An 11,813-nucleotide genomic window follows, 5' to 3' on the forward strand; every position below is an offset into this window, starting at 1 on the left:
CTTCTCTGTATTTCACAGGTACTAGATGACAAGAATGTGCGTCGTCGCTTTCGGGCAAGTAACTACCAGAGTACCACCCGGGTCAAACCCTTCATCTGCACCATGCCCATGAGGCTGGATGACGGCTGGAACCAGATTCAGTTCAACTTACTAGACTTCACGCGGCGAGCATACGGCACCAATTACATCGAGACCCTCAGAGTACAGGTACTGCTCCTTTCCCAGATAGAGCTCTGGGTTGGGGATAGGGCACACTGCGTCTAATATTGGCTTGTGGCCCATGTAGCAGAACAGTGTGGGTTTCTGGCTTCAGTTGCCACACTGTCCAGGGAGCTTTGGCCTCACAAAGGTCCAGGAAATATTCAGAAGTCGGGTCAGGTATAGAGGTGAACGCAGCAAGTAAGACCTCCCTCTTGCCAGAATCCATCCCTAAGACAAGCCAAGGAGATGCTGGAGATGAAGTGTTTCCAGTCCTAGAAGAGGGCCTCTAGAAGATTCAGGAAAAGGGGGAGAACAATCACATTTAGCCTCTCAAAAGAAGCATTGCCTTGACAGATCCATGCAAATTGTCGCATCCGACGGGTTTACTTCTCAGACAGACTCTACTCAGAAGATGAGCTGCCGGCAGAGTTCAAACTGTATCTCCCAGTTCAGAACAAGGCAAAGGTAAGCCAGTCTTCCCCACAGGAAGGCCCACCAGTGAGTGGGGGGAGCTGTGTTCCTGGAAGGTGCTCTGGTCTAAGAATTCAGCTGCAGAGCCTCTCTGTGTTGACACTTTGGGGTGCCTTTATATCGCAAGATCTTAGGTCTCCTTCCAGCATCAGCACTGAATCAGGAATGCTCCTGTGAAATATTCTGTTACTGCTGTCTCCCCTCTCCACAGTGAGAGGGAATGAGGCACTTCCTACTACTGGCTCACAGAACTTCAGAAAATATCTTCAATCTTAACTCTTTTTTTTTTTTTTTGAGATGGAGTCTTGCCCTGTTGCCCAGGCTAGAGTGCAGTGGCACGGTCTCAGCTCACTGCAACTTCTGCCTCCTAGATTCAAGGGATTCTTGTGCTTCAGGCTCCTGAGTAGCTGGGATCACAGGCGCCCGCCACCATGCCCAACTAATTTTTAATTTTTATAGAGATGGGGTTTCACCATGTTGGCCAGGCTGGTCTCAAACTCTTGACCTCAAGTGATCTGCCTGCCTCGGCCTCCCAAACTGCTGGGATTACAGGCATGAGCCACCGTGCCCAGCCCCATCTTAACTCTTAATCAGCCCAAAAGTATTATCAGCTGATAGGTCCCTGCTAACACAAGGGTGGGTGCTTCCCTGCCTGTGTGCTGCAGATGTGTGTCCATTCTCCACAGTCACTGTCCACTCAAGTGTCACCAGGGGCAGGGGGCCTGTGACGCTGACCATCTATTTTCTAGTAACTTAAACTGATGCCTCTTCTCTGTTTTTTCCCTTCAGCAATAACTGGAATTGTGACTCAAGGGATAGACCCTGGATGTGACTCTTCTTTTTAGAAGGAAACTATGTGGAGGACGATGCAAAAACATATTTATCTTAGTTCGCTCTGCTGTAGTTCTGTAGTTCTGTTATTTATACTTGGTGTTACTTGTCATGGACACCGGTGAACATGCCGTAACTCTGTGACTGCATCGTAAGTGCAGTGGGGGTAAGCAGTCCTGTGAGTGGCGCATGAATGCTGGAGCTTATTCTGCCGCCTGCCCCAGTGAGGCGGGAGATACCTTTATCATGAACTTACAGAATTGAAGATGGCCCATAAGGAATTCCAGACCAATATTTCTTCCTGCGGTTTATTCTGTGTTTTATATATTATCTAAATATATGTATATGCTGTGTCATACTCATAATCTGGAAATGAATAAAATGATATATTCCTGGTTTGTAAATTTGTTCCTAGTTTGTCTTTTTTCATGGTGACGTTTCTGTTTCCTTTGTAATATGAAAAGAGAACTATTTCCATTGAACATCTTGTACATTTCATGCTGTGAAATGTCTTGTATTAAGTATCTAAAGAAAAAGACATATTATGCAGCTGACCCTTGAACAACACAGGTTTGAACTGTGCGGGTCCATTTATATGAGGATTTTCTTCCACCTCTGCCACCCCTGAGACAACAAACCAGTCCCTCCTCCTCTCCCTCCACCTCCTCCTCTTCCCCTCCTCATCAGTGTGAAGACAACAATGATGAAGACCTTTATGATGATCCACTTAATGAATAGTAAATATATTTTCTCTTCTTTATGATTTTCTTAATAACGTTTTCTTTTCTGTAGCCTACCTTATTGTGAGAATATAAAATACGGTATGTAATTCATACAAAATATGTGTTGAATGGCTGTTTATATTATCAGTAAGAGTTCTAGTCAACAGAAGGCTATAGTAGTTAACCTTTGGGAGAGTCAAAAGTTATACATAGATTTTTGCATAAGGGGGTCGGTGCCTCTAACCTCTGAGTTGTTCAAGGGTCAACTGTATAAACTGGTTCAGAACAACTTTAAAGACTAAATGGGAAAAAAAAATAGTATGTGACCAGTGGAATCATCTTGCTAGGGGTTGGGTCCTAGGTTGAGCTTAAGACAGAATGACATAGTCTAAATTGCACCTAAAGCATTGGAGCAGATCACCATTTCTCTATTTGAGTTCCTGCTGAAGTACTACTGGCCTTGAGTGTAGGGACTTAAATAAAAATGTTTCTTTTTTTGAAACAGAGTCTCGCTCTGTCGCCCAGGCTGGAATGCAGTGGCAACATCTCAGCTCACTGCAAGCTCCTCCTCCTGGGTTCATGCCATTCTCCTGCCTCAGCCTCCCGAGTAGCTGGGATTACAGGCGCCCGCCACCACACCCGGCTGATTTTTTTCTATTTTTAGTAGAGACGGAGTTTCATGTTGTTAACCAGGATGGTCTCGATCTCCTGACCTCATGATCCGCCCGCCTCGGCCTCCCAAAGTGCTGGGATTACAGGCGTGAGCCACTGCACCCGGCCAGAAAAATGTTTCTTTAAACGCTGGAATTGCATGAGGGAACTGGAACCTTACACCACTTTTCCCACTGTGCTTATTCTGGGCTCTGGGCAGATGCCTGTTGAGTGGAATGACACTGGCACTATTGCCTGCCTTTTTCTTTTTTTTTTTTTTTTTTGGTTAGGCACAGATGAATTTGCAAAAGTTAAGCACTGTATATGATGCAACTCTACCACATGCAACATTTCTGAGGGGAAAGCAATTTGAGGGCAGAGAAGAGCACATATCAGCATCCCCCTGTTAGGTGGTGTCCTATATGATCTTGAAGGACACACAACTAATACAGTGATTACCTGGGCAGAAGGATTTTGTCGTTGTTTTTTTTAATTACTTGTATACTTTCTTCTACTATTAAAAAAAACCAATGTTTTTGGCCGGGCGTGGTGGCTCAAACCTGTAATCCCAACGCTTTGGGAGGCCAAGGCAGGTGGATCACTTGAGGTCAGGAGTTTGAGACCAGCTTGGCCAATATGGTGAAACCCCATCTCTACCAAATATAAAAAATTAGCTGGGTCTGGTGGCACGCTTCTGTAATCTCAGCTACTTGGGAGGCTGAGGCAGGAGAATTGCTTGAACCTGGGAGGCAGAGGTTGCAGTGAGCTGAGATCATGCCACTGTACTCCAGCCTGAGTAACAGCAAGACTCCATCTCAAAAAAAATTTTTTTTGGAAAGACATTTTTGTAATAAAAATTTCAAAGTTAATGCAAGAGCAAAAGGCTATTCCAGATTCTGTGCCCTCCCCCAGTCACTCTCTGGGGTTTGCTGTCATTGCACAGACTGGAATTGTGGGCACCTGCCATTTTGACTTTGGTTAGAGGTGAAAACATTAAGTTCTGGGATTTGTCATTTCCATTGCTGCTTTCTGAGAAGTTAAATGACAGGAAGCATGCTTTCCCCACATCCGTATCCTCTAGAGTATGCTGTGGGGAAGCATGGCCAAGTCTCTGAGGAGGCAGGGGCTACAGGAGGGGGAGAAGTGGAGGGGAGGGTGCTCCACAGCTACGTGATGAGACAGTTGTCAGGTGCCTGAAACTCAGGTGGGCGCAGTTAAGACAACTTTCCCCTTTCTCCTTCTGCCAGTGACCAGCCTGGAGCCACCTTCTGGAGGATGCTGCCCCTCTCCTTTGAGTCCCTAGTCGTCAGCATCACAGAACACCCCCTCAGCCCACGTGACAGAGCCTGCTCTTGCAGGGCCAACTTCGGTCAAAACTGAACGTCGTCCTGCTTCCCTGTCCTTAGCATATCAGCATCCCCCTGTTAGGCAGTGTGCCTGTCTCCACTTTCTCGGCTACAGTAGGAATCCTCAAATGGCTGAGTGGGTGGAGGGGTGGGCAGTGACCAACAGAGTGTCTAGCCTCTGGCCACTGTCTAGTGAAATCTTCAATCCAGACTCGATTATGGCATGAAAGATGCTTTTGTGGTGACAAGAAAACTGGGTTAACTTCTCATCTCTTCTGGGTGCCAGGATATCAGTGAAGTGCTCCTGGGGGTTCAGAGCAACACAGCGAGGCACTCTCCTCCACACAGAGCCTCTTTCACCCCAGGCACTTGTCAGACCGTGTCTGGGGATTACCTCACCACCCTCTTTGGGGTGGTAGGCGGCGACTTCCCAGATGCCTCACATACCCATCCCAGAGGAAGAAGGAAGCGAGGGGCCCCGGGGGTGATGAGAGGTATTATCTGAGCCGGCCCCAGGCCAGGGTGAATAGTGGTGTCATGACTGCACAGCCCCTTGCCTGCAGCTTTCCAGCTCACCAGGAAGACGACAACCTCCAGTGAGCCTGAGGGAAGAGGGAATGACAGGCTGCTGGGCTGAGGCGCCCTCATGGAGTTTGGGCCCGGGTGATCTCAGATCATGGTAATTGGAGCAGGCAGAATTGCATTATCCAGCTCCTTGGAAGTCATGGTGTGTTTTAGAAGGAATTGCCCTCTAAATGAGAGAGTGTTAGGTAATTGGCATGAACTTGGAATAGCACATAGCCGTTCCCAACAGGGCTGATTCTGGGGGAGAGTCGATTTACTCTGGCCCTTAATTGCCCCTGGCCCGTTGATTGCTTCCTCTATAGCCAGGCCAGAAGACTGGCCGGCGCCACACCAGTCCCTTCCTGGGGCATTTCTGAAGGTTGCAAGAATCCCAGAGAACAACCCCAAACCGATATCCCTAGCCCCTCAGCGGCTTCAGCCAGAAGCCCTAAGTGTCAGGAAATTCACTGAAAAAGATCTTGGAGCTCTTGTCCACATCCCCATCCCCCTCATTTTACTGATCAGGACACTGAAGCCCAGAGAGGGATGGGCTAGCCCCTCTAGAAGCGACGAGATGGAACGAGGACCCAATGCACCTGATGAGACCCATATCCTCTTTTATGTTGGCATCCCTTTGCCTCAAGGACTGGAGTCAGCTCTGCCTCAGCAGTGAGGGCTGGCCTGGTCAGTCACTATGTGGTCACATATTAGTTGAACACCAGGGTCTGAGGCTGACAGTAAAAATCTCATTTGTGTTTAACCAGGGAATCATAAAAGTAATACATGCTCATGGTACATTCATGAGCTCATGGTCCAAAGAATATGAAGGGCTGGGCACGCCTGTAATCCCAGCACTTTGGGAGGTCGAGGCAGGTGGATCACTTGAGATCAGGAGTTTGAGACCAGCCTGGCCAACAGGGTGAAAGCCTATCTCTACTAAAATACAAAAAATTAGCCGGGCGTGGTGGCGCACACCGCTAATTCCAGCTACTCGGAGGGCAGAGGCAGGAGAATGGCTGGAACTTGGGAGGTGGAGGTTGCAGTGAGCTGAGATCGCACCACTGCACTCCAGCCTGGGCAACAAGAGTGAAACTTCATCTCAAAAAATAATAATAATAATATAAAGTAAGATATAAGTCCCACTTCCCATACTTCCCATTTCTGAAATGACAGCACCCGAATGTATTAACAGAATGTAGTTGCCCTTTCTTCCTGCACCCAGCCGCCTAGCATGAACAGCTTTTTCAGTTTCCTGATCCCTGTCATGCGTGTTCACTCAGGAGCCTGGGAAGGCCTGGCACTGCAGGTGACTTCTAAGGAAGGAAGATGGAGACCCGCGCGGTATATGGCAGTGCTTTTCAGAGGCAGCATGCTTTCATAGCCATTGCATGTGGCGCCCTTGGGATCCTGTCTGGAAGGTTACGTGTGGCGCTGCCCCCATCTATGGACAAGCACGGAAGTTAAATAGCTCACAGTGGCTGCATAGCTCACATGGGCCAGAGCTGGGAATAAAGCCTAGGGCTTCCTGCTAGAAGGTCAGGCTCCTGCTGCTGAGCACAAGTGTCTGCTCATAAGGCATCTAGAATAGACTTGAATAGGCCGGGCACAGTGGCTCATGCCTGTAATCCCAGCACTTTGGGAGGCCGAGGTGAAAAGATCAACTGAAGCCAGAAGTTTGAAACCAGCCTGGCCAACATGGTGAAACCCCGTGTCTACTAAAAACATAAAAATTAGCTGGGCATGGTGGGCAACTGTAATCCCAGCTACTCAGGAGGCTGAGGCAGGAAAATCGCTTGAACCTGGGAAGCATAGGTTGCAGTAAGCCAAGATTGTGCCACTGCACTCCAGCCTGGGCAACAGAGCAAGACTGTCTCTAAATAAATAAGGATAGACCTGATTTGGGGGCGGGGGGTGCACAATGTACCTTTCCCACAGGAAAATGAATCTGCTGAATTTTAATTCATATTCTTAAATTATGTTGCTGGGCCAGGCACAGTGGTTCATGTGTGTAATCCCAGCACTTTGGGAAGCCAAGGCGGGATGATCACCAGGGGCCAGGAATTTAAGACCAGCCCAGGCAACATACCGAGACCCCATCTCTACAGAAAATAAAAAACTTAGCCAGCCATGGTGGCATGCATCTGTAGTCTCAGCTACTGGGGAGTCTGAGGGGGGAGGATCACTTGAGTCGGGGAGGTGGAGGCTGCAGTGAGCTATGATTGCACCACTGCACTCCAGCCTGGGTGACAGAGCAACACTCTAAAAAAATAAATAAAAATCCAGCAAATTCAGATTCCTTGGCCCTGGCCTATTTAAAATGCATATTTCTGGGGCCCAGCTTATTAAAATGACAATTGTCCCCACCCCAAGAGATAACATTTTTATTCTCTCTCTGTCTAAATCCAACCCAGAAATCTGCATCTTAATACCTTCTCCTGGTGTTTTTTGGTGATTCTGTCATCTGAGAGCGGCTCCACATTGGAGTGAGCGGGTGGATATGATACATCTGAGCGTAGAGAGGTCAGACACTGCTGGGAGAGAAAAGAAACATAAAACACCGCCCTCCCTGCCCCCGCCCGCCACCCAGGCACATCTGCAGATTGCAACCTCCTCCCACAAAAAACAAACAAAAAAACCCTTAAGTTCCTCCTTTTATACAGAATTCTAATATGTCACTGACGTCTCCATACATTTTCCATAACCTGAAAGTGTGAGGTCCTGTAATGCAAACCACGAGTGCCTCTGGGCTGTGATAGAGGCACTCCAAATTGTAAATCCACAAGACGTTGAACATCTGGATAGAGCATGAGCCTTGGAAAAATCGTACCTCTTGGTATCCATGGTGTCTGAATCAAAGAAAAACAGTGTGCAAGGGGTGGATATGGAAAGGGATTGAACAGAACCCCTCGTTAAAGGGGTATAAAAGGTCACCAAGCACCTCTACTCTTCTATTGAATGACACCAATAAATATCAATATGAGCCTCCATGGGTTCTCTCATCACTTGGGTATCCCCCAGCTCCTGCTTCCATAAAGTCTTAAATTGTAAATCCTGGTATTTTGGAGGGAAGACAGTAAGATCAATAAATACAGTAAAATCGGGCCATAAATACACTAGCCTTTGGGTTCCAAGTCACTCTCCAAAGCTCCCTCCCATCCTCCAAGACCACCCTCATGTGTACTTGAACCTAAAGCCTCTTTACAAGCCCGAGACCTCTTTTCTTGGTATCAGAAACTGACCTAAGCCCCCAGCAGTAAAAGGCAGGGAGAGCTGTAGTTCCCATTCCCTCCACCTGACTGCTGGTAGTGTGCTACAATGAAAGCAAATCTCAGCCCACAAGGAAGGAGAAAAAAAATTATTAGTGAGCATGCAAAATAGGTTCATGCCACCTACACCTAAAGCTCAGTGGAAGTGCATGTTTTAGGATGTATGATGATATGGTTTGGCTGTGTCTCCACCCAAGTCTCAACTTGTAGCTACCATAATTCCCCTGTGTTGTGGAAGGGACCTGGTGGCGGGTCTTTCCCATGCTGTTCTTGTGATAGTGAATAAGTCTCATGAGATCTGATGGTTTTATTTATTATTATTATTATTATTATTATTTTTTTTTTTGAGATGGAGTCTTGCTCTGTCGCCCAGGCTGGAGTGCAGTGGCGCGATCTCGGCTCACTGCAAGCTCCGCCTCCCGGGTTCACGCCATTCTCCTGCCTCAGCCTCCCGAGTAGCTGAGACTACAAGCGCCTGCCACCACACCCAGCTAATTTTTTGTATTTTTAGTAGAGACGGGGTTTCACCGTGGTCTCGATCTCCTGACCTCGTGATCCGCCCGCCTCGGCCTCCCAAAGTGCTGGGATTACAAGCGTGAGCCACCGCGCCCGGCCTTATTATTATTATTTTATTATTATTATTGAGACAGAGTCTTGCTCTGTCACCCAAGCTGGAGCGCAGTGGCATGATCTTAGCTCACTGAAACCTCCGCCTCCCTGGAGTGATTCTCCTGCCTCAGCCTCTGGAGTAGCTGGGATTACAGGTGCACACAACCATGCCTGGCTAACTTTTTTTGTAGTTTTAGTAAAGATGAGGCTTCACCATTTTGGCATGGCTGGTCTAAAACTCCTGACCTCAGATGATCCAGCAGCCTTGGCCTCCCAAAGTGCTGGGATTACAAGCGTGAGCCACCATGCCCTGCTAGTCTGATGGTTTTAGAAAGGAGAGTTCCGGCCGGGCGCAGTGGCTCACACCTGTAATCTCAGCACTCTGGGAGGCCGAGGCAGGTGGATCACCTGAGATCAGGAGTTCAAGAGCAGCCTGACCAATATGGTGAAACCCCGTCTCTACTAAAAATACAAAAATTAGCCAGGTGTGGTGGCAGGCGCCTATAGTCCCAGCTACTCAGGAGGCTGAGACAGGAGAATCGCTTGAACCCAGGAGGCAGAGGTTGCAGTGAGCTGAGGTCGTGGCATTGCACTCCAGCCTGGGTGACAGAGCAAGACTCTGTCTCAAAAAAAAAGAAAAAAGAGAGAGTTCCCCTGCACGTGCTCTGTCTTGCTTGCCACCATGCAAGATGTGACTTTGCTCCTCCTTTGCCTTCCGCCATGATCGTGAGGCCTCCCCAGCCACGTGGAACTGTGAATCAATTAAACCTCTTTCCTTTATAAATTACTCAGTCTCGGGTATGTCTTTATTAGCAGCATGAGAACAGACTAATACACATGGACAGCAGGATGGGATGAGAGAACAGTACCAGGCGGGAATTCTTTCTTAAGTGTGTGGGTGGGTGGGAGTGAGGGGTGAGTCCTGCAGGAGTTCTGCACTAAGATGTCCCAAAGCTTTTACAAGCCTGGGCTCACCCAATTCTTATGCCCCATTTTAATGGCGACAGAGGTACCTATATAACGTTTCTAGCCAGTCATTTATTTTGAATTTGACTCATTTCACTAATGGAAAGGTATTGCTGAGATCCCTGTACTAATGATAGGGGAGCAGAGATTCATTCCCAGAAGGCTGTGATCACTTTGGTCAGCATGCTGGCAGAGGGGCAGGAGGGAGAGAGATGCTCTGTACCCAAAGCCCCTTTCCTAACTCCACTCCAAGGCCACCACCACCGCAGGAAATCCCAGCAACCTCAAATAAGGATGTGGAGGAGGTGGAGCTTCCTGAGGCTCTGTGGCACTCAGTGACACAATCTTTCCTGCCTTGTCTGTAAAACCGTAACAAGGAGTACAGGGGCCATGCAAATCCCCCTGCAAACAGAGGAGGGACCAAGCTGCTGGCAATTTTCTTCCTTTCTTCCTTTCTTCTTTTCTTCCTTTCTTCTTTTCTTCCTTTCCTTCTTTCTTTCTTTTCCCTTTCTTTCTTTCTTCTTTCTTTCTTTCTTTCTCTTTTTTTCTTTCTCTTTCTTTCTTTCTTCCTTTCTTTCTTTCTTTTCTTTCTGACAGAGTCTCACTCTGTCGCCCAGGCTGCAGTGCAATGGCGTGATCTCAGCTCACTGCAACCTTTGCCTCCCGGGTTCAAGTGATTCTCCTGCCTCAGCCTCCTGAGTAGCTGGGATTAGAGGCACGCACCACGCCTCTAACTTTTTGTATCTTTAGTAGAGATGAAGTTTCCCCATGTTGGCCAGGCTGGTCTCGAACTCCTGACCTCGTAATCTACCTGCCTCAGCCTCCCAAAATGTTGGGGTTACAGGTGTGAGCCACCACACCCAGGCGGTTTATGAGCCATTAAAACACAAAGTAGATTTTTTTTTTTTTTGAGACAGAGTCTCGCTCTTATCACCGAGGCTGGAGTGCAGTGGTGCCATCTCGGCTCACTGCAACCTCCACCTCCTGGGTTCAAGTGATTCTCTTGTCTCAGCCTCCCAAGTAGCTGGGACTACAGGCGCTTGCCACCACGCCCAGCTAATTTTTTGCATTTTTATTAGAGACAGGGTTTCACCATGTTGGCCAGGATGGTCTTGATCTCTTGACATTGTGATCTGCCTGCCTCGGCCTCCCAAAGTGCTGGGATTACAGGCGTGAGCCATCACGCCTTACCAAAACACAAAGTAGATTTTTAATTCATGCCGTCTAACATGGTAGCCATTAGCTGTGTGGCTACTTAAATTAAAATTTATTTTCATTTATTTATTTATTGGAGATGCAGTCTTGCTCTGTCACCCAGGCTGGAGTGCAGGAGCGTGATCTCTGCTCATGGCAACCTCTGCCTCCTGGGCTCAAGCGATTCTCCTGCCTCAGCCTCCCAAGTAACTGGGTTTACAGGCGCCTGCCACCATACCCAGCTAATTTTTGTATTTTTAATGGAGACATGGTTTCACGATGTTGGCCAGGCTGGTCTCGAACTCCTGACCTCAGGTGATCCGCCCACCTTGGCCTCTCAAAGTGCTGGGATTACAGGCGTGAGCCACTGCACCCAGCCTTAAATTAAGATTTTATTAATTAACTTTAAATAAAATTTAAGATTCACTTCTATCATACTAGACACATTTCAAGTGTTCTGTAGCTACACATGGCTGGTGACCTCCACATTGGGCAGTGCAGGTAAAGGCAATTTCTACTGGACAATGCTGTTTTAAATGCTTGCATTGAACAAAATAAGATGTTATCACTACCACCAAAAAAATTCAATGTATTATAATGGTGACTTTAATAAGCTGATTTGAGCAGGCTTCTCAAACATTAATGTGCACAGGAATCACCTAGGGATGTTATTAAAATGCAAATTCTTATTTTTTTTGAGATGGGGTCTCACCCTGTTGCCCAGGCTGTAGTGCAATGGCATGATCTTGGCTCACTGCAACCTCCGCCTCCCAGGTTCAAGAGATTCTCCTGCTTCACCCTCCTGAGTAGCTGGGATTACAGGCGCCTGCCACCACAACTGGCTAATTTTTCGTATTTTTAATAGAGACAGGTTTCACCATATTACCCAGGCTGGTCTCGAACTACTGGCCTCAAGTGATCCACCCTCCTCAGCCTCCCAAAATGTTGGGATTACAGGTGTGCGCCACCATGCCTGGCCTTAAAATACAAAT

At 47.7% G+C, this 11,813-nt stretch overlaps 1 protein-coding gene across 1 annotated transcript in view; it reads left to right on the forward strand.

Annotated features, from left to right (window-relative positions):
• CFAP20 (cilia and flagella associated protein 20) overlaps positions 1 to 1,907 on the forward strand; it is a 14,481-nt gene extending 12,574 nt beyond the window's left edge. Inside the window, exons 4-6 of the mRNA XM_003263110.3 lie at positions 19 to 207; positions 556 to 666; positions 1,462 to 1,907. Of these exons, the coding sequence (XP_003263158.1) occupies positions 19 to 207; positions 556 to 666; positions 1,462 to 1,467 (306 nt within the window). The 3' untranslated portion in view covers positions 1,468 to 1,907. The remainder of the gene's footprint in view (positions 1 to 18; positions 208 to 555; positions 667 to 1,461) is intronic.
• The last annotated feature ends 9,906 nt before the right edge of the window (positions 1,908 to 11,813 follow it).

The sequence above is a fragment of the Nomascus leucogenys genome, chromosome 2 (genome assembly GCF_006542625.1).
Source record: "Nomascus leucogenys isolate Asia chromosome 2, Asia_NLE_v1, whole genome shotgun sequence".
NCBI classification, from domain to species: Eukaryota; Metazoa; Chordata; class Mammalia; order Primates; family Hylobatidae; genus Nomascus; species Nomascus leucogenys.